The 24,164-nt window shown below is 35.4% G+C and overlaps 2 protein-coding genes across 4 annotated transcripts in view; one reads left to right on the forward strand and one right to left on the reverse strand.

The window, feature by feature from the left end:
* The window catches only part of LOC145694708 (uncharacterized), a 71,494-nt gene extending 58,550 nt beyond the window's left edge, over positions 1 to 12,944 (forward strand). For 2 of the 3 annotated variants that reach the window (XM_081771234.1, XM_081771233.1), the window contains 3 exons: positions 1,811 to 1,939; positions 4,104 to 4,211; positions 12,725 to 12,944. In XM_081771234.1, coding sequence (XP_081627360.1) covers positions 1,811 to 1,939; positions 4,104 to 4,211; positions 12,725 to 12,924 — 437 coding nt within the window. In that variant the 3' untranslated portion in view covers positions 12,925 to 12,944. The remainder of the gene's footprint in view (positions 1 to 1,810; positions 1,940 to 4,103; positions 4,212 to 12,724) is intronic. The other variant, XM_081771235.1, reaches the window with a different exon arrangement.
* Positions 12,945 to 19,403: 6,459 nt separating this feature from the next.
* Positions 19,404 to 24,164, reverse strand: part of LOC145694013 (kinesin-like protein KIF12) — a 183,751-nt gene continuing 178,990 nt past the window's right edge. Inside the window, exon 16 of the mRNA XM_081770155.1 lies at positions 19,404 to 20,126. Coding sequence (XP_081626281.1) covers positions 20,123 to 20,126 — 4 coding nt within the window. The 3' untranslated portion in view covers positions 19,404 to 20,122. The remainder of the gene's footprint in view (positions 20,127 to 24,164) is intronic.

Genomic DNA, 24,164 nt, shown 5'->3' on the forward strand with positions numbered 1-24,164 from the left:
TCCCACTTTAAAAATCGCTATCAGATGTTCGAGATGCAGACAGGTCCGATAAAGCAGTGGTTTTGCAGTGAAACCGGCCATGCAAGAGTCTGTGCGACCGTATTGAGGGGGGGAGTTGAAAAAAATGTGGCAACGGGGCATAACCTTAAGCAAAAACAGATACACAGTATTAAAACCGCAGAAGAAAAAAATGAAATGAAATCTTTGTTTTACGTCCCACGATTATGCCGGTTAGGCTAAAGAAGACGGTGATTATGAGAAATGAATGAAATGGTGGAATGCAGAAAGTGGGAGGAAACGGGATAACCCCGAGAAAACCCACGAGCACGGTGTTTGTCCACCACAAAGCTCACACGGCTCGAGCTGGGATCGAAACAGGGACCCCAAGCACCGGAGGTGAGCGCTCTACCACTGAGCCACAGCGCCCCAACTAAAACCGCAGAAGAATTCGTGAGTATAGTGCAAGTACAAACTCCGGGTATTACTCTCGTTTTGTTGCCTGGAACTGAATTCGATCCAGGACGGACTTCTGGAAAGGGGGGGGGGGTAATACTGCTACTTAGAGGTACTTTTAAGAGCTCCAAACTCTGAGATCGGTTTTATTTATATATAAAATAAAAAAGTTTCTTCCCCCTAGATCCACTCCTGGACGAGTTGTGAGTGAGCCAACACCTATTGGAGCACCTTCACGATTACATGCCATTAGCGAAGAAGACACCAAGCAAGCAAATGATTGGTCCACGTAAATAATAATAATTAATAAAAGAAATCAGTGAAATTTTGTTTCCGAAGACCATTTTAAGTAAGTGAACTTGAAATTTGTGCGTTTCGTAATCGTAATTTCCACCTCAGATTATTTCGGTTTAAGAAAACGGAGGAGTAGGGGGAGGCTCATTTTACTATTTCAGAGAGCCTTCTTGATCAAAATAATGAAAAAAACAGTCAAGAAAACCTTTTATTCTTCATTCAATGAATGTGAACCACAAACATCATCAAATCATTGCTCTTTTATGGTTCCCAGTGTTGCTAACTGTGACATCAAAGTTAACGAAACTTCGCTAACTTTAAAAGGCTGCAGTTAATTCATGAAGCATTGGTCGAGAATGGTATTTGGTGGGTTTATTATTCATGTAAAGTTGAATCATCTGACAAAATTTCAGAATTTTAAAAGATGGTGTTTTCGAGAAAATGGCGCTCAAAAATGGCGATTTTTGAAAATTTTACAATTTCTCGAATTTTTTGCGACAAAACGGTTGCACACAGAAGCGATACAAAAATTTTTCCGGAAAGCGGGTAACCAGGTCTTACCAACCGTGAAAACAGAATTTTAAAATTCGAACCGGAAGTGCTCGAAAAAAATTCGCAAACTTCGACTTTTCAGATAAATTGACGTTCATTTGTTAATTTATGTACAAAAAGATACGCATGCGCAAACCAAACTATAATAAAATATAGTTTATTTATATCCCTATGTACATACCACAACAAGAATTATAACTCTACCTGTCTCCATAGCCGAATGGTGAGGCTCCGAAGTTGACCATTTTCCATGTCTTCTACAATTCATAAATTGTACTCCCCGTCTTTGGTGGCCCATTGCTTGGCGGGAAAATTTTTTTCGACAAAACAAAAAAATATGGGTCTCTTAAAAACATGTCTAGTTGCTATAAAAAAAAGTTTCAACAATATCTGAGATGGTGATGGTACAATTTTATATTTTTTTGCCTGAGTTGAAATGGAAGGCATCATATATATAACAAAAAGATACTGTTTCGTTAAAAGTAAGTTTCTAAAGTAAAATTTTTATTAGTTACAGATAACGTATTCCTAACCAACTTTGTTTACGTGAAATGTTGGAAATGTATGTACTTAAGACGCTACGTAGAATTGGAGGATCGTTTGTCATTAGACACACTGGAGTGCCCAGAAAATACCACAGGTAAGTTGATTAACTGATCAAAACAGTATCTATATAGTTCGAAGGAAAAATAAAGTTGTTGCGATTGTATAAGCGGTATACAAATAGGTGTCTACGTAGAGCTGAAATTATTTGCCGAGTATTGAGTAAGAACTTTAATTTTAGGATGTTTATTAAATATTTAATTTTGTTAATCTTTTCGATACGACTTATTTTGTTTATGTGTGGCAATCGTTTTGGTTACTCCATATATACACATGTGTCATGGGCGCGTACTTTCTCGAAGATAGACATGGTTCTGCCGTTACCGTTAATAGTGAATGCTATAACCATTGATTAATACGTTTCTCATTACTGAGTTAGAACATCGTGTTCTGTCAGAACTGTGTATGCAACAGGATGGCATTACCTATCACACGGCACGACAGCGACACAAACACTTCCCATGGCGCCTCATTTTACGAGTTGGTGACATCAATTGGCCAGCAAGATCATCAGGTTTATTACCGGCAGACTAGGTTACCTGAAGGAGAGAGTATACGCCAACAAACCGCAAACAATTGATGCGCTAGAGGAAGAAATCAGGATGGAAATTGCAGCCTTTTAAGTTGATAACGCTTCACTGAGCATTCTGCAGTTTAAAGACAGAGCCCGAGAACGTTCTCGTTGTAATGGTGCCACCTGAAGGACTTGGTTTTCAAAAACTTAATGTAGTGTGCAAAACTTATGTATTTTACGTATGTATTCACCACAGTTTGCATTAAAACTTGTTATTATAACTTCAGGTATTTGTATTTTAAAATGTGTCCTATCATTATGGGACACCCTCCAAAAATAAATCTGTCTCTTAACTATTTTTTAAAGTCTTATTCCGTGTTAAGTGTATATTGGGGATGCACTTGATAAAATTTTGAAATTGTAGACTTTCAGTTAAAACAAATGTGTTCCAGTCGAAATTAGTTTTGGAAGTTTTTTTAAGTACAAAAGGAAATAAAAACAATGTTTACGTCGCACTTGCATGTATAAGAAATGAAATGAGTTCTTCCTGAGCGCACAAACACAACTGAACATGACGGTGCATTTTTCTGAAGGGAGCTTCCAGAATCTCTGGTATCACCTCCTGGATGTTGCGCCCGATGTTCTTCCGTAACCCAGTGTGCGTAGTTGGTTCTTGTGGACACGCTCTTTTAGATGGCCCAGATTAAGATGGTGGCGGGTTTTGCCACCAAACTTTTTAACAAATCTGTTCTGACAATTCTTAACGGAATCACTAATCAAACAATTTTTCACAATCACTACCTGCTCTTCCACAGAGTATTGATACGTCTTCATTACCAAACTTACGCAATCGTCTCTCGTCGTGTTGTCGCCTCTAATTTGGTAATAAACTAATTGACATTCTGTAAAAATATAAACGAAATCCGTGAACTATTTACAGCAACAAATGAATATTGGGAAGGGGGGGGGGGGTTTCAAGTGGTACACCTGTTATTCGTTGAAAAAGTTCGTTCTTCCAAAACAAGTGAATTTCGTTTCACTTTACGAAACTACGATAGACTTTCGTGTTGAAAGGAACGCAAAACTTTTAAATCAAACAATCATCTAATTCAGTAGACATTGAATACATATAGATCCATCATTGAAATCGCAAGTGATAGAGCTGTCGCTTCCGCATACCATAGTTTGAAACTAGTTAGAGAGATACACATTCATGAATAATATCGCCATACTAATTATGTGACAGGTTGTTCCATAGTATAGAATAATTATGTTGTATTGCTAAAGTACAGTACAGGCTGCCCACAACGGAAATCCGGTAAAGAAAGCTAACGTAATATTTCAACAAGCATAATTTTAACTGTATTGACATCTGTAGAACAAATTGATTCAAATCAAATAAAATGTTTTAAACTTCGAAAATTACACGTTCTAAATATAAGATTATAATTCTTAAAGAAGTAAGCGAACTTAATTATAAATTTACTATATTGAAATTTAAATTCATTCAAGAAGCGTTCATACGTTAATTTAAGAATGAAAGTAACGATACTAACATTGTTTTCTCTCTTGAGAAGAGGAAATGTATATAATAAAATTAGCTAAACAAGTTTTGCTATCAAATAATTCTCTAATGTAAAAGTTATTGCCCTCTACATTTTAAGATTGTGTTTTGTTTTTGTCTTAGAACTTCACTATGTCGACCTAGGCTTCAAAATGAAATTTAACCTTGAGGATAAGAAACGGCGGCAAATGTGTGTGATGTTAATGGGAAAACAAGCGGAGATCTTTTTTGGTGAGTATAAGTTAAATCATATTCAGGTGCTATTATGTGCCACACAGACCTTCCAATTCAGGAAGATCAGGAAAGGTAGATTTGATGTTTGTCAGATAAAGTTTTAAAAAGGAAATATGCTGTAAATCTGAGAAATTAGCAGAATTATGCTTGCGAACCTGAAAAATGTTATTTTTCATTAACCGTTCTGGCCCGAATATACCTTAGGTATTACTATATTTTTTTAGCGTAAAAACTGGTTCGTAAAGAACAAATTCGTATTAACCCTCGCACTATGTAGGTACTTCTGTTAAGATTAAATGTATCTCGCAAAATAAGCAAATTAGAAGCTCACAAAAATCTACAGTGACTGAAGTGAACAGTACACGGAATAAGACTAACAGCTATCTATTATACTACCATCTAGGAGTGACACTTCTAAATGTCAGTCACATCTCCTACCAACGAGGGAGGGAGGTACTTTGTGTCCACCAACTTAAAAGAGCAAATTTATGAGACACATTAATGCAGTGACTGAAGTGAATAGTAAACGGGATAAGACTAACCGTCAAATTCAGAAAAGCAAGATACAACTCAGTCACATCTACCAACGGAAAATAAAATGAAATGAAATCTTTGAATTTTACGTCCCACGGTTATGCCGGTTAGGCTAAAGGAGACAGTAATGATGAGTAATGAATGAAATGGTGGAATGAAGAAAGTGGGAGGAAACGGGAGAACCCCGAGGAAACCCACGCACACGGTTTTCGTCCACCACAAGGTTCACTTGGCGGGAGCTGGGATCAAACCCCAAGCACCAGAGGTGAACGCTCTACCACTGAACCACCGCGGCCCCCTTCCTACCAACGGGTTACTTTGGGTCCACCAACTTAAAATAGCGAACTTATGAGACACACTAACGTTCAATTTGCACCAGCGTAAGGTAGCTTTAGCTGAACATGTTGAGCAATAACACATTTTTTTTTTTTTTTTTTTTTTTTTTTTACAATTTTAAAGAAACGATTAGAAGAGTAATTACAAAAAAACATACTGTGGTGGACACAAAGAATTCCCCCCCCCCCATCGTTGGAAAATCGTAACATAGCGCCTTTTACACTTGAAAACAAAAAAAAAGTTAATCTTAATGACACTTAGGATTGTACCATCTGTATCGCTCTCTCACGACCGGGCTGTACCGTTGTGTATCACAAGATCAGACGCGTATAGGAAATAGGGAATGATTGTGCGTCAAGTTATAGTTCCGGTTCATGATTGACGCTTAAAATTTGCTATTAAAGTGAGTTTAAACGAGTGCTAATCAGAAAAGGGGCCGCGGTGGCTCAGTGGTAGAGCGTTCATCTCCGGTACGTGGAAGTTCCTGGTTCGATCCCACCTAGCGCCAAATGAAATTTGTGGTGGACAAACATCGTGTGCGTGGGTTTCCTCGGGGTTGTTCTGTTCCCTGCCACTTTCTTCATTCCACCATTTCATTCATTTCTCGTCATCACCGTCTCCTTGAGCCTACACGGCATAACCGTGGGACGTAAAACTGAAGGGTTTCATTTCATTTCCATTTCATTTTTGCTAATCACAAATAGCTGGTAGTACTTTTCTCCATCTTTTCTATGTATTTTGGTAGGAAGCAACAACATTCGCAACAATTCCGTCAAAATTAAGAGATAGATTTCGAAATTTTGCGTAAAAACTTATTGAATCAATAACTAGAGAATGATTCGTGCAGTTTTTTGATATCTTGTTTGGGAGTATGCTTGTGAGGAGTAAAATTAAATGCTCTCAACAATGGATAAAACAATAATTAAGTGCACGAATTATTCTCTGAAGGCAATATAAAAGCTGAATATATATTCAATTTATCTGTAGACAAAGTTTGAATATTCATTTCTTGAATTTGATTGAGTTAAGGGAATGTTGCAACTCCTTACAAAATACATTGGAAAGATAAAGGAAACGTGCTCCCATCTATTAACGATAGTCAAGCCCTTTACACTCACCTTAATGTACGGCAGGTGTATAACGACCAGTAGCGGAAAGGTGACTATTCACGAATACCAACAGAAAAACTGGAGAAACTAAGTCTACAGTTGCTGGCTTAAATAAATTGCTCAGGGTTACAGCATAGAACAAGATTACCAGGGAGTCTGTTATTACAGGTTTCAAAATGTTGTGATTCTAGTAATAGGAATAGGAGTGAAAATAACATTTTATAGAATGTTAATCAATCTGAAGAATTCAGTTCCATTTCATGAGATGAAATGAAAGAGGGAAATGATAATAGTGGAGATTGGATGTGAGAGCCACCGAAAGAAGGTGCAATAAAAATGGATTTAAATCTTAAAAAGAGCTTTAAAATGGCAAAATTCCATTATATAATACTACTGTATGCTTCTCGTGTTAGTGCGGACTATATTCTTCATCCCTTCCTCTCCCTATCTCCAATTCCTCTTCTTCTTTGATGTTAAATGCGTATAAGGGAATAACACAATTCATGGTTCTGGGTTCAGTATTTTTGGATGTGATAAAAAGAAAAGGAAGAAACAAAGGAAAGAAAGCCCTCATTTCCCTCTTAGGGGAGTCTATTTCGCAAAATACCATCAAATATAGAACCTAGGGTGCAAACAAAACATTTATACAAACGTTTACGGGTTATACGCGTGATAGTTTTGGGTAACGACTAAAAAATCATTCAAGTCCTTCTTCTCTCTTATGGGTCACATTTCACAAAATACTGTCATATCTATAGCCCAGGGTGCAAGGAGAACACGTAAAGTTTCAAGGCTTTACGCTTTATAGTTTCGTATATCTGTTGATTAGTCAATCAGTAAGTTAGTGGATTTCTAAAAATATAAATTTTCAAAGTATGTATAATATTTTGTGCTGGATAGTCTTATTTTTCTTGTTATGTTGGAAATCGTACCATATCCAGTAATACGGTAAAGATATGAACCAGATACGCATATTAAAAGTTTATTCTTTCGTAAATCTCATCTCGTAAGTATTGTCATCAGTTACAGGTCAGTTGCTCTACACTGAGTTTCCATACACTATGGCTCACCAATAATCTCGTCATGTAGGAATTACTCACTTTAGTACTGTATATCAATTATAGTTTTCCTTTTATTCCGGCTGCTTTAACAACTTGCTACACTTCTTATACGGAATAGATTCTGTTTAGATGCAACTTACATTCATCTTTGTAAACTCTAGTTTTTCCTAAACGTGGCCACGTGAGTTTGTTAATTGGTTGGATGGAGTTTTAGCGTTCCTCTCAGCACTGAGGCTGTACGAGACGTGCACCTACAGCTTAAGGAGGGATCCGAAGCACATGAGCTCGCACTGGAGATCGAATCCGGGTCTCCCGCCTGCAAGGAGCACTTCGTTACCTTGCTTGATTTTTATATTTATGTATGGTATATTTTAATATTAAATTTATATATCTAATTAAGTTGTGTTTATTAATTAGTAAGTCAGGCCTGACACTATTTATTTAATATAAGTATAGCGTAATATATCATTTTACTTTGTTTATAATATGTAAATGTATGTAAATATCGATTAGAGAATTATCCCAATCATTTATGTATCTATTAAAATGCTACAATAGCGGTAACAACGCTTCAGCTCCAACCTGTAACTTTTGATTGCAAACCATTGATTTACGGTTATTTGTGATTTCACGTTTAAAAAAAGACAAATATTTTAAGGTATGTATACTTTAAAAAAAATACTTAAATAGATCTTTTTTATAAAGTTTATTTATTTTCAAATTATTGTTCAACGCCTTTGTATTTTAATAAACCTTCTCCAGAATCAATGCAAATGAATTGTGCTCTCATTTTGGGAGCTCTTTTAAACTATACATTTGTGGACGTTTATATGCTTGAGGCCAGTCCTTTCGACAATGAGATCTCGGAAACTACAGGCTCTAGAAAGATGACGTTTTCACTGATCGATGCAAAGTTTGCGTAGATTGTCCAGTTCTAATTGAGAATTTAAAAAACGTGGCCATTATTTCTTTATTACATTTTTACGGGTACATTGGAAGTGTTGAAATTAAAAAAGAAAAAAAAACCCGAAAGAATCATATCCTATACATTATACATTCCAACACACATAATTGTATACAGGGGTTGTATACCTCTCAGGCGTTTGCTTCATGACCAAATTATAATGAAAAACGAAGGATAACCATTTCTCTAGTCTAAGTTGAATCTTTATTGTTTGGAGTGTTTTGCCCAATGAACACCATATATCACTGACATTATAATTAATTGTGTGTGTAATGTATATGCTTACTACATACTCCATGCAAGAAGAAAGAAAATATTAATCATACATGAATTAAAAACTCCAACCGGAAGTAGGCTCAAATCTTGCAAACAATGCGAGATATTGAAAAAGTAATCGAAAAAATCTCCTCTTTACGGTATCTCTTGCCGATTTTTATCAAGACGTTTTTCACTTGTGTCTGTAAAGTTACATGTACAGATGTGAGGAATAGCAAGAAAATTCATGCTCATATGTGAATGATGCGCTGTGTAGAGAGCACAGGTTCAGCTACTATATACTAATTTTTTTAAAGATTAATTTTCAGTTAGATCGAATATTACTCTGGCGCTCACTTGATCATAGACCTGGTTGAGAGGCTAGTATTTTGAAGATTTCTCTTTGTTGCTTCCTTTTCCAGTAATTTTCCATTGCTGTAGAAGTTTCCAGAACCGTTGCTAAGTTAATTTTTTTCTTCATTTTTTCTGTCCCCGGCAAAACACACAAAAGGCGGATTTTTTATTTTTTTTATTTTTATGGCTTTCTCTCTTTCGGGTAGGGAGGCCTGTAGGGTGAAGGTCTCTCTATACTGGTGGCTGTTCAGTCCGAAGGAAACTATTTTTTTCCCGGGAGTTGCCCTTTAGATTAGTTACTGGATGTCCAGTGGATATGTTAGTCCTTGGCTTCCAGTCCCGCTAGAGAAAGTGGTCTCTGGGCATAACTTAGGTGAATTCCCGAGATAAGAGTAGGAATTAAAGAAAAGTAGGAGTTTTGAGCTCTACGTCACAATAATCGCTTAAATGGGATCTAGTTTAATGGTTAGAAAGAGTGAAAAGTAATTTGCTCTTGGGGTGATCCTAGGGAGAGAGTGAACCCAGGACACTTAGGGTTTTGAAATCTCCAGGTGCTGGAGGTTTTTCCCATGAAATTTGAATCCAGGTTGCGATTTGGGTTCGATCCCCGTACAGTCATGCGGTAGTGAAACCTGGCTGGTGTTTCTGTTTTCACACTGCGACTTTTGTGTACGAAAGTATTAGAGTGTACGGTTTATAACCTAGATTCTTAAATGATAGATGTAATATAATAGCTGAGCCATGAGTGACGACTGCTCCTCCTAATTCCCTAAGTTCACCAATCCTTTAAAGATTTTAGTTAGTTTCCTATCTGGATTTCTCTGCGTGTTGAGAGTCCAAACCAGGTTTAGGCCAGACTGTTACTGTAATAAAGTTAACAGTCTTTGAAAGCAAGGAATATAGACCCTAGAGTAGAGAGATTATTAGTTTCCATATTACCACAGTTCCCAAAGAAATCTTAGAGAAATTATTGGTTAAGTTTAGAGATATTTAAATTAGAGACTGTGCTCCTTGAACTCTCACGATGAGTTCTTTGGGAAGCCGAGCAAGATATTAAAGTTTTCTTTCAAGGTCAAAATAACGACCTTTGATTCTATAAATTACTAGTCATTCACCTTACCTAAATTAGAGGAATTTTAAGTATAATAAATCTAGTTATCCACCGTAAATCCTTTGAGTTTTTATTTTAACTTAATCGTATTTAGAACCTGTTACCTAGACGACAGCGAGCGGACGATTTATTTCTTGAAGAGTTTATTTCTTTGTTGTAAGGTAAAAATGGCAAACCCATTAGTTTGAGTAGTGATAAAGAATCTGGATTAGATTTATAATTTCATATATATAAAGAGAGACCCAAACTGAAAAATATATTATTATTATTATTAATCTTTTTTATTTATTTATTTATTTTACCTTACACACCGTGCCAAGTGAATTCGTGATGGACTCCATCTCGTTCATGGGTGGAGGTTTTCATTTCAAGAGTTTTTTCCCAACCATTCTTATTCATTAATCATCCGTCTTGTACTAATTCAGTTAACTTAACATCGTTCTTTATTATAACAGATGCAAGTTACGGTCAAGAATATACAATGTACTAGAAACATATATAAGAAATTTGGAGAGTTATGCATAAATAGTAATTGAAATAGCTAAAGGAAGTTGTGTATACGAAGAGTACTAGTATGTATTTACTGTGAAGAAGCCGGGACATTCATTTCAGGCAGAAGTAGGAAGAGATGGGAACCTAGTTCTTAGAAATAAATTATACACATAATTTTAAGCAGTATAACAAGATAATACTTCCATGTTTTACTAAAATGTGTGATTAAATGAATTACATCAATTACGAGATCTGGCTAAAAATAACGGGACTGGTGCCAAAAATACGGTTTATTGTCACAAATTTACAAATTAAAGGTGATTCCCTTCAACATACTCCCCCCCCCCCTGTATACACGTTTGCACATGCAGTTTCCACTATTGGAAGAAGTTCACCGTCATGAGTACCGCTGTCGTTTTCTGTTTCACCTTTTCCAGATTTAGAAAATGAGTTCCTTGAGGCACTTCCAGTAAAAGAAAAAAAATGCATGGTGTGAAGTCCGACGAATAAGGTGAGCGTTCCAACACTGAGATCTTAGCTGCCAGAAGCTGCTTAACGGTCAAAGCAGTATACGAAGGAGCATTGTCGTGATGCACAATCAGTTCATTGTTCTTCCACAAGAAAGACCTTTTCTTTTTCACGCGTTCTCGCAGCTTCACCAAAGCCTGCTGATAATACTGCTTATTCATTGTCTGGCCTGGTGGTGCCCATTTAATCAGGAGCAGACCATTGATATCAAAAAATACAATGAGCATGACCTCTTAATTTGCTCTTGTGTGCCTTTTTCATTTGCGGTAAAGAGGAAGTTTTCCAGTGCATGGAGTGTCTTTTCGTTTCAGGATTATACTGAAAGATTCACGTCTCGTCACCACTGACCATTTTCGTTAACGAGTCCGGTTCTTCTTCCAGGCGTTCATTTGTGTCACTACACACGTGCTTCCGGAAGTCCTTCTGTTCCTGCATGAGGTTTGTTGGTACCATTTAGGCGCAAACGTTGCGCATATTCAAGTGGTCGTGTATAATTGAGGAGACAGACTATTTAACGATGCCAACCATGTCTATTAACATTCGAATGCTGAGCCTGCAATCTTATCAGACAATGTCAGTAACTTTGCCACATTTTCCTCTATTGTTGTTGTGGCAGGACGACCCGGTCTTTCATCATCATTATCAATGTTCTCGCGTCTTTCGCTGAAGCGTTTGTGCTACTCAAACACTTGCGTATGTGGCATACTATTATTACCATACATATCCTGGAAGTTTCACACACTTACTCGGTGATTTCTTTCACAAGGAATTTCAAGTTAATGTGCTGCTCAATTTTGACATTTGCCATTCTTTCGGCAACACGAATGCACACCGGTCTTCTCTATTGGTGCTTACAGACTAAACCCGATTGAGAGCTGCAACTCATTTATGTCATTCTCTTCTCTAAAGTTCAAGGTTGCTCTGCGCGCATACGCTTCCCCGTTGCTCCACATATCCTACTGAAAGGGTTGCCAGTCCTGTTATATATATTAGCCAAGCCTGGCACGTGAAAAATTCTTTGTATTTTATATTAGAATTAATGGAATTCTTACAAGTTAGATCATTGATCCATAACACGTTTCATTTTTCAATTCAGCTTCTCTTTTTCTATATCTAGAATTTCCGTTTCGAGCATATAACATTTTAGCCACAAAATGGGTATTTACAGTTATTTTGGGTTTTATACAAGTAATTGACTTAAATTCTTTTGTAAATAAAATAAATAACCAATAGTTTGCAAATATATAGAAAATAATGTAGGCTTATTCATATTTCAGACAAATTTATGTAAGTCTACATTTCATCTATAAAGATTCTTTGCCAACCACGAATAAAATGAAAAAAGACAGAATTACTACATCACCATTTTGCGCATGGAAGCAAGTATTTCGGGAGACGAGAAAGTGCATGTTACAAATCTTATGCAGAAGTAGACAATTATTGTAACGAAGCAAACTGGTACGTTTACACCAGTATAATCTACTCACCAGAGTATAGTTGTGTAGTTAAATATACAAGTATATACAATTTGTACGTAAACACAAAGAAAGCACATTTTGGAACGCTTTCGCTTGCGCTTCGTCAAGAGTAGAAGCGAATGAAGTAGGGATAAAGAAATAGTGAAGGTATACGCAGTTTTCTATTTACATGTAAACTAGCGCTGTGTTAATATCAGGCAGCATCAGCATTTTGTTGCATGTCGAGTGTAAATAATAATATTATTTTTCACAAAAGTATAATACTTTTCTATATTCTATCTTTTTCAGGATGTTCTGTAGTGGAATATTTACGGACGCCAGAATTGCGCACAAAAATACAGGAAGCGTGGTGCCGTATATTACCTTCTGATTTTGAAGTTGAAGTTAGCGGTCAACGATGGGTTGACTTGTGTTTGAAACGAAGCGTAACATTTCGGAGAGAAGCAGACTTTTACATCTTCGGTACAAAATTAATACAGGACGACTAGTGAAAAATAATGGATTTTTTTATTATTTTTTTTATAAGTATGGACGCAGTAAGATAATACATGGTATGGAATCATGGTTCTGCCATTTAAGACTCAGTACAACTGATCCTATTTATGATAATTATGTATAGTAAATGAAGTTACTTATTTAAAAAAAGATTATTATTATTCCTGTACATATTAAATGCAGATATTTTTATACGTATTACGAGAAACATTTTTACCATAGCAATTGTGTATTTTTTTATAGAAATAAAAATAATTATACTTTCTTCTTCATCTTGAACATTTATTATTTAAGATTCGTACGTAAATTTACACTAAACAAAATCTCCTTTACGTGACAGCTTACATAGGATATGGCCAGACGTACGTCGTTTAACATTTTCTAGATTTTCTTAAGTATAGACTAGTGATTCTCAACCTTTTTTGACTGATGACACTATATCGAATGCCCACGACATCTCGACACACTTACTTGATTTTTTTTATTAACAGTAATACAAATTACAGTAGTTTCAGACTAAAGGTTTCTATGAAGTAGTGATTCTATGTAATATTGAGAATCGTTGCTGCTTTTCTGCTTTTGCTGCTTTGGGTGATTAGGACACGACTATAGGAAATATGTTGCCCGTTAGATGTCACCATGGCAGCTGGATGGGGAGTTCCGAAGTGATGATTGTTTGAAGTTTGTTGTAAATGCACTTACATATGTGTGGCTTCCAACAAGCAATGACAATTATGAGAGATTTTTCCAATATGGGCTGATGATAAGTGACAAACGTACAACAATGAAAAAGGAAAATGTGGAAACATGTAACATGCTTATATTTAATGCTTAAATGTAACTTGGCCGATGTGTTTTCAGAAGACAACAAAATTTTCCTACTCATAGTAAGTTTAGTTACTGATTTTTCTCAGTTTGATTTGAAAAAATACAATTTTCTATAAATGAAATTGACATTGTAAAGTGAAATATTCAGTGTGTTTTGTTTCAGGTAATTAATGGTTTATTTTTATAGTAATCTATGAATAAAAGGAACAATTGTAAAAATGTGAGGGAATTCTTTTCCACAAGAGCTACAAAATACGAAACTTTATTTGAAAAATGCGTCAAAACGCGAAATATGAAAAACGAAACGCGAAATTTCCAAATTCTTAGTGCGAAAAACTCGTGCCCCTAATTATAAGTTTAAATTCTAACACTTCGTGACATATCCTGCGGAACTGCGCGATACACTGGTTGAGAACCCCTGGTCTAGGCTGTAGACCGATACGATAGACTGCAAGTAGCTCTACATTTGCTTTAGGTAGAACACTCTTCTGTGATGCGTGAAATCCCTGGTTCGTCCCTAGGCGGTGTAAGTTTGTGGTGGATAAGATCACATCCGTGGGATTTTTAAGGGTTCTCCCATGTTCTCATTCTACCAGTTCATCCGTTATTATTCACTTTCGATAGTCATTCTTCTCCTTTAGCTTAAGAGGTATATCTGTGGATTTTAAAGACAACTTTTCATTTTCAAAATTGTTTCATTATGTTGGGTCAATATCACAGTACTTTCACCTGAAATTGAACTGGTATCATGCACTCCAACTATTCGGATGCATGGAAAACAAACGAGAATTTATCATCCTGTTTTTATTAAGGAGTTTGGTATATCAAAACTTCTTTATATGTCTGTCCGGGAGTCAAAAAATTTCTACAAGTACGTGATGGATCACCGTCAATTTTGGCCAGAATGTACAGGGTCGAAAATTAGGAATGAAGTTCGTTGATGGAGCTGTTATTCAAACCGGAAGTGGTAGAAATCAACCATTTCTGGTTTTAACGTTGATCAGCAAACCCGGTAACAGATAGCGAGAAACAGTTGAATGCAATCGATTAAACGTCTCAAGAATACATTTCATCTCCTTCCTTAGCTCTCTACCAAAACCAGAAGTGGTAGAAATCCACTTCAACTTCCGGTTTCAATGTTGATCCACATAGAGCAAAACAGATCAGAGAAAGCGAAAAAACTCCAGTTTTAACGTTGATCGCTATAAAGTAAAAACGGTAATAGCGAGAATAGGTTTTTGTAATGACTTAAGCGTTCCAAGAATATATTCCGTCTCCACTCTAATCTCTACTAAAACCGCTGGTTTCAATGTTCATTGAGAAATATCACACTTTACAAACCAAACTCCTTCATGTGGTTACACGTGACTCTGCTACTTGCTTATACACATACTGAAAAACAGGGAAGTGTATATATATATATATTTGGCTTTATTTAACTCCTAAACTATTTGACCGATCTGAATGGAAACTTCACCAACGTCGTCATTAGAAGTCAGAATAATTTCATTATGCTCAAATCTTGGAACTGACTTATCGCGTAAAGATCAAAACCTGGATAACTGTTTTTGTTTAAGTAAAATTAATGCTCAACTAACTAACTAACTAACTTTATGGCCTATGGAACCCGGAGGTTCAATGCCGCGTTCACAAAAGCTCTCCACTGACTTCTATCCTTAGCTAACTGCATCCAGTTTCTACTTGTATTTCAATCTCTGCGAGATCCATCTTAATATTGTCCTCCCATCTGCGCCTAGGTCTTCCTAATGGTCGTTTTCCGATTGGTCTTCCAGTCAAGACTTTGAAAGCGTTTCTACTTTCTTCCATTCTAGCTACGTGACCCGCCCACCTAAGCCTCCTAGACTTGACGACCCTAACAATGTTGGGTAAACCATATAAATTATGTAGTTCCTCGTTATGAAGTTTCCGCCATTCCCCATTCCCGTTCCTCTTGAGTCCGAATATTCGTCTCAGGATCTTGTTCTCAAATACTTTCAGTCTATGTTCTTCCCTCAGAGTAAGTGACCATGTTTCGCAGCCACTTACTCTCATGACACATGAATGCTCAACACTTTCCATAAAACTTACTTTGTTGTTTGCGGTGCAAGAAAGCGATATAATAGGTCTTAATATGGTAGTTTCTGGCATAAAAAAATTAATGGGACGACTAGATCGAGGAACTCAAAATAATCTAAACTCCCAAGTAAGTTTACATCAAAATTGTGAGGTAAATAGGAAACTACTTGAAGCAAGAGCTAACAAGATCCGGTCTCTAACTCAAACAATTAATTATAATATTCTTTTGTCACTGGTATGAGTATGTCGCATGGTACATGTTGGGAAGTTTCCATATATTATGATCTTTAGAGAACTTCGTGTTAATGAGGGAGTTATACCATTCATAGTATTCATTAACTTTTTTATTTCACTACCTTCCATCATACCTTCTACCACGTCACTCAGACTACAATTTCTTTTGTAACAATATCCCAACATCTTTTTAATTGTTTCACAGTACATTCTTCTATCCCTATTATTTCTAATGCCCCTCATTCATTTATCGTTCCAGTCACTTAAGATCTTCCTTCCATTCTCTTCAACATATAAGTTTCCAAGAACATACTATTAGTGAGCGAGAAACAAGCGCTTGGGAAGTTTCATTTATTGATGTAAGTGTGAAACTTTTGATATGATACTTGTAAGCGGTATTTTAAAATAATCACCAACTCTGCTTTTGACAGGAAAGTTTTTTGGTGGTGGAAAAATTTAGTGCAACATTGAAAACTAATAATAAAATAAAGGTTAATTATGTAATTTCTCACTAACTGATTAACCACCGCTAAAAGATAGCAACAACTACGATGGTCGCTTTATTCGTAAGAATGATTGACTTGTTCATTTTCCGTATTAGTTGTTATGTGGTTTTGAGACTTTGTCAAAGCATAAAAGTAACTACCTATCCATCTTTGAATGTGTTTCTCTTCTTCCTTCACGAGCCAATAAAATCTTGGGAATTTAATACCTGTATAATAAAATGTGTCCTAGTAGTCTTTAATTAGACCTGCTTTATTTCTTCATTTATTTTGTTAATGACAAATAGCAAGCTCGGCTGCTATTATAGGTTGCATGGTTGGGTTAAGTAGCAAGGTCGGATGGAAAAATAAATTGCACTAAACACCAAGCGCGGCAACTGCTATGCATTACATGGTTGCACTAAACAACAAGGACGGCCTTTGGCGGGAGACCCGGGTTCGATCCCTAGCGGGAGCTCATGTGGTTCGGATTCCACGTTAATCAGAAGGTCCATGTCTCATATAGCCTCACTGCTGAAAGGGACTTTAATATCAACTCAACAAGGACGGCTGCATGGTTGCGCAACTGCCTTTCCATTCATTTTTCAAGAGTTTACATGAAAAATGTTAAAGAGAACGGTTTACGTTTATAGTTGCATAAGCACTGTAACTATCCAGCAATAAAAAATAAATAAAGTCAACGTACTTTTGCGTATTTTAGTACTTATATTTAGAATCTGATGGCAAAAATTTCAATACTTATATATCTTTATCAAGGCAAACGTCATCTTAGAGAAGTAGATCGAGTTGATAAATTACATGTCCTTTGATATCTTCATTTAAATATTAAATTCGACAATTTTAAAACACTGGAAAATTTTTGAGAACTCAACTATTGCTAGATAATACATTGAAAAACTAATCAAGAAACAAGGCAAGTGATTATTTTAGCAAGAACTACGTATATTCAAAATCATGTCGCCATTATTGAAGTCAGTGACATCAGTGCAAAGGTTATTGAGTTGGACTATCTCTTACTAGGTTGCATTCATCTCAAGACAATGTTGTCATATAGATAATGCTGTTCTATACACCGCATAAAACTATGAAGAATCTAAGTGAATTCTTCTCACTATCTTATTCTCCAGTCTTTATCTCCCACTGTTTACTACATTCTCTTCTATTTTGACCTACAACAGGGAAGTCAATTTTTCTCTTGTCAAGTTGTAAGCATTAGAGAACCTAACTTTCTCCATGTATAATCTAGACTTCGTCAATAATTGGGCAATAAAATCCAAGAGGTTAAATTAGTGAGGTGTATCCTAGTATCTTTAATTAGACTTAATTAATTTCTTCATTTATTTTGTCAATGATAAACAGCAAGCATGGCTGCTGCTATAAGTTTCATGGAAGCAAGCGCGGTTGCGGCTATAAGTTGCATGGTTGCGCTAAACAGTAAAGGCTGCTGTTGCTATAGACTCTTTGGTTTCGCTAAATAACAAGCGCAGCTGCTGCTATTGTTGTGTGATTGCGCTAAGTAGCAATTGAGCTTGCTAGGATACATGGTTGCGCAACCGCCTTTCCATTCATATTTCAAAAGTTCACATGAAAAATATTAAAGAGAACGGTTTACGTTTATAGTTGCATAAACACTAACTATCCAGCAGTAAAAAGTAAATAAAGTCAACGTACCTTTGCGTAGTTTAGTACTTTTATTTAGAATCCGATAGGAAAAATTTCAGTACTTATGTATCTTTATCAAGGCTAACGTCACCTTAGAGAAGTAGATCGAGTTGATAAATTACATGTAGTCTTTTGATATCTTCGGTGCAGGTGTAGTTTTGGCGCACCACATTTTGGAAGATTTACAGGTAAAATTAAATACTTTGCATAAAAAGGCATATTTATAGGGAACGATTTTCTGCAAGCGACAGAATTGAACACAAAGTAATACAGTTGTATTTTAGGTTTACAAATGTAGGGTCACTAGTGTAAAATCATTACAAGTGCTTTATGATGGATAAACTAAGTGAGTGCATACGAAAGATGGCTTTATTAGATGCTATTTTCCACCGATGGCATATTTTTACACTGTGCACAGAACTTGTATTTTATGTTTACAAGTGGATCGTTACTAGTATGAAACCTTCACAAGTGCTATTGAAACACGTATCATTGCCAAAACCTACCTCTTTCCTCTACCCCCTCTTGCGCACATACCAACCATCGCTGACGCGCCTGCTCCCTTCGGACGAGCTACCGCGCAGGCCCATCAGTTTAGCTCTGCCCTGATTCTGTTAGCATTCGTGCTTTTTAGTGACCACCTAGCACAGGTTGGTTTGTGGTTTTTGCACTGAAGTTTCTATGCTACACATCCGAAAGCCGTATTTAGACGCAAATCATAAAAGAATTGTAATTTTACAATAATTACTTTTGTTGACCCTCTTGAATTTTATCTATGACAAGTGAGATATTTTTGTCTCGCAGTGGAAATCTTTTCGGGAACAATAAGAAGCAAAATTAGTGAAAGAAATAAAATTTTTCAATAATTCTTTCTAGTGATGTGCCAAAAGTAAACCTGTACGATATCTTCTTCTAAATATTAAACACAACAAATTAAAAAACACTGGAAAATTTCCTTAAATTAAAAAAAAAAAAAAAAAAATGGGAGTAATTAAAATCGAACTATATCCAAAATCACGCCGCCATTAATGAAGTCAGTCACATCAGTGCAAAGTTATTAAACTGGACTACTTTTTGTCAGGTTAATTGAAAAAAAAGTATTAATACTGAGAGAGAGAGTTTGACTTGAGGTATTGTTTCATCACAGCACTTGAGAAAGACACGTATTAATCAGACATTTCAAATACCTAATCTATGTTCACAGCATGATACTCATTTGATGAATTAATAGAATAAATAAATAAATAAATAAACTATTTGAAATAAATTATTTTAATTAATCACCAAGGTAACACAAAATTCAATTAAGTTTCCAATCTATTGAAGTATTTTTCTCTTTTCTTTAATTACATTATTAATGTAATTTTTGGTACAATTCATGCAAATCGTGCAAGACGTATATATTTATATTTACCTATATCATATAACTCAGTATTAACATGTTTCTTTTTATGCACAGTAGCAAGAAAAGTCACATTTTACGCATTATGTATTAAATGGTCCCAATAAACCTTCAGAATACAACAGCAGACTCCATAACAGTACACTTAATAAAAATGATTGTAAACATTGTTTGAGAAGAATATTTTTCTCAGTTTAAACTGTTGTTTCTTTCTTTCTTTCTAGAAAAAGGCACTCTACTATCATAGAGATATTGCTTTAGGTAGCTAAATTCACAATCAACAATATTGCTGTTACAAAATAGTTTGTAGAGAAATAGGATATTTTATGTACAGATCCATTACGTATAATTTCCTTCGTAAACTTCTGTAAAATTAACAATCACAGTTTAAACCTCATGTAGTAACTTTCTTTCGTTGTCAAGGTACTTGCAAGTCATGGTCAGTCCATATCACACTGGTTTCCTCCTGCGGTGGTTCTGTGTATGTTAACTGGAACAAGAAATGCAATTTACTACTATAAAGAATTCATTCAGTGTTAAGAAATATAAGATAATCTGTCTATTAGAATATTTTTATCTAACTAGAAAAGATTACACATTTTTAATTATGAAAGACAATACATTCTTTTGCACTACAGTTTACGAAGTATTTATCCAAGGCATATTGAGTTGGGTGATGTGTTATAAACAAATCGACCCCCACTATCAATATTGGTCTTTCTAAACCAGAGTTCGTTACGTTTTTATTCAGGTATTTCCCCAGTTGTTTACAATGCTAGGCAAACACCAAAATTATTTTACGAAGCAAGCAACAATTTAAGTTAGTCAAGGTGAAGGGTTAAGATTACCTAGATTTATTCGTAATATGAATATGAAAATTTTATTCTTTTAAATACTGAGAATTTTCTTAGATTTGTTTGTGCTAATTTCGTTACGTTTTCTTTACATTGGAATTTTTCAATTATTTGAAGGATTTTTTTCCCATTATTTTTGAAACTAATGCAAGAGCCTGTCAGTCTTGGGATGAACCAAAGTTATTATCCTTCCCTACACATTTAAAACAACGGAAAAAAAATAGTATCGATTATGTTTTCTGTATCTCCGCTGTATTCGATTGTAGTAAATAATTATTTAAATAAAATAGTTACAGATACCTTTTGGTGGTTACAATCGATTAGAAAAAGAAAGCATCTTATATTAAAATTCGCTTGTTAGAAATTTTACCTTAAGTGAATTTTCAATATCTTAATGATGGTCCAGTGAAAGAAGTTACTGATTCAATGAAGGTGAATAAGTAGTGTATTAAATTATTTATATTTTAAATAATTTATAAAAGAAATTATTTAGCTTCTTATTTTTTTATTTTTTTTTTTTTACATTATGTAGCTTATTATTTTGTATTTCAATTAGTGTTTCTGTATTTGTGTGTTTGTTTGCTCAGTGCATTGATGGATATATGTAACAATATTTAACAACAACTTAATTTTCAATAATAAAGCATTTAAATTTATTTGAAAAAAAAAACAAATAAAATTTCAGTTTCTTTCAAAGAAAACACAAATATAATTTCTCATAGAAATCAATGAGACGAAAAATAATGGTGTAATTTATAAAAGGTATACGTAAATTTATTCCGCACTTGCCTCTTTCAAGTTCAGTAAAAATGAAACCAAAATGATCGCGGAATCGTTTTCTCTTAAGGTTTTCATTAAAAATGCTATTGATTGACAATATTTACAGAAAACTGTAATTTAATTTGAATAAAGAATGAAAAATATTGTTTTTTAAGGTAGGCTAAAGGTAGCAAATAAGAGAAAATACCTCAAATCACTCATCTAGTAATGTTCCTAATCAATTTTAACTTCAATATTTCGAGTGAAACACTCGAGAAATCATCCCTTGGAACATACAATGGCTCAAGTCTTTTTTACAGAATGATCTTCGCATTGTTTTTGATGTCTCAACAGTGGTAATTATGAACATTAGAATTTATCGACATGTATCAGCGCCTACCTTTTCCAACAAGGTCCGTCGACCCTACTGTTCCTTCCCTCTTTTAAGGTCGCGTCATAACTACCCTTCTTTGAAAACCGAAGATCTAGTAAAATCGTGACTTCACCGCGGGAGCAGAAACAGCTTTCGCCCAAGGTCCTTTTCATTCACCCATGCTTGTTAATTTGATTTTTGCAGGAAAGCGAATGATTCTTGTTTTCCTGTATTGAGAAAAATTAATTACTGTAGTGTTCGTGTTAGCTTATAAGTATGTCGAATTGTACGATAAGTACTTGCAATCATAGTAGAAATATTAAGGGTTCCGAAGTTATTTATCAGGTATTTTCCTCGGATCCTCTGTGGAAAGTTTGGCAAGAGAAATACTGTCGGAAAGACACCTTTATAGTTAAAAACGCCAGCGTCTATTCCGATCATTTTATTCCCGAAGCTTATAAACGCGATTTAAAACGTGAGTTTCTAAATATTCCACTCAAGAATAAGTTTAAACCGATGTTGTGCCTTCACTGAACTTATCAGTGTCATACGGAACCGTGTTCCTGTAAATAATGAAAGAAATAAGGTACGAAAGCTAGGTCTTTAGAGTAAAAACAAATCAGGCATTTGGGTACAGTCAGATGAAATAACTATTATGACCGGAACGAAAAATAACTCTTTATGTTCCGTTTGTTCTGTGGAGAGTGAGGGACATGAACTAAAGGAATAGCTTTCCTTTTTGCATGAAAAGAACGAGAAACTAAAATTAAATCTTTAAGTTTTACGTCGCATGGTTATGCCGGCTGGTCTAAAGGATACGGTGATGATGAGAAATGAATGAAATAGTGGAATAAAGAAAGTGGGAGGAAACAGGAGAACCCCGAGAAAACATGGTGTTTGTCCACCACAAAGTTCACTTGGCACGCAGGGATCGAACCACGGACGCATGCACCAGAAGTGAACGCTCTACCATTGAGCCACCGCGGCCCAACGAAACACTAAACTCTGTCAGTATGTACAAAGCCAAAATAATAGTCTATATTTACAAGCGAAGTTAAAAGAATTGGAAAGCAAATATAATAAAGAATTAATTTCAAAGACCGGTTCTAAAATATAATATTGTGATCGTTTCAATAGAGTGGTTAATAACCGGTGGTGAATATATTACGAAAAAGTTTTATACAGAGCCAAGTAAATATGCTAATAAATGGCAAGAAAAAACTAAGATGGACTGATTAAGACATTATTCGTGCATTAACACAACGAACCACCGTGATAAATTATACAATCATCTGCGGTTACATGTTCTAATCCGCGTACCCAATGTGTCAACACTTCGACATTGCATGCAAAAATAACCATTTTCCCGTGGTATTCTTACACCAGTTTTGAAAATTTTGACCGAGCAAAGACGCTGCTTAAAGAGTGTGAAGAAATTTTCATTGCTTATATTTGATTAAATGAATGTTAATGGGCGCGTGTCCTATGACGAACAGGTTTACTTAATTTTGGAATGACATAGAAATGTCCAGGTGGCAATGATTCGAGGCTTGATAGATGTGTGGAAACAGTCAATGTATGAAGATTTCGATAAGACTATGAGTAAAAACTTCGAAATCATATCGAAAGTTGAAGCCTTAAGATTAAACATAATTGCAATTCTTTCCAAGTTGAATGGTGGCAATGTGAGGCTATGTTGTGGTCTCATTTTACCTTCTTCCCGGTGGATGGAAGCAACAAAAAATAAGATGTATTTTGAAAATTTTTGAAAAAAAGTCGAAAACAAAAGAATGTGATTGGCCGACCATTTGATGTCCTAAGAAAGACATTTCTATGTTGAAACTATTCGACAAGGCTAGGACATTCTTGAGAATTCGGTTTATGAATATAAAAACTCGGGAACTTCGGAAGAAGGATGCTTTTAAGATAGTGGATGCAAAGCTATTCTTCAAGTGCTGCACAATCCTAAAGTAAGTACATATTGTATCTGTTTGTAGTTTATTTTTGTCGCATTTTAAAATTTGTTTTCCTTTGCAAATCGCTATGGCGGAACATTGGCTTAGCCTACAATATTTGTCCCTGCTTCACCGCAGTGACGTCACACTACAGCTGGAGAAAGTGACTACGCAGAGACAGCTAGTTATGAAGGGACCTGTAAAAGCGCGGAACAGTAGGGTCGACGGACCTTGCTTTTCCAATAGTTGTAGATTGCTCGTTATCATTTTTTTTACTATATAACACAATACAGAGTGTTCTTGAATTCATAGTACCATAAATTTTGGAGTATGAAACGAAAGAAAAAAGTTCTAATAACCACGGAGCAAACCAAAGAAAAAAGTTCTAATAACCACGGAGCAGCAAACTCCTTCTTTCAGAGTATAAACCGCGCAAAATGCAAAACATGATATTTTGAAACACCCTAGTTTCAAAATAATGTTATCTCTTGAAAGCGGTTCAAGGAATTACACAGCAATTATTATGCGCTCTATCTAAATATCAATGATTCACAATTCTCTGGTACTCGTGCAAAAAGTACTCACTT

The sequence above is a fragment of the Thermobia domestica genome, chromosome 9 (assembly GCF_964235325.1).
Source record: "Thermobia domestica chromosome 9, izTheDome1.hap1.1, whole genome shotgun sequence".
NCBI classification, from domain to species: domain Eukaryota; kingdom Metazoa; phylum Arthropoda; class Insecta; order Zygentoma; family Lepismatidae; genus Thermobia; species Thermobia domestica.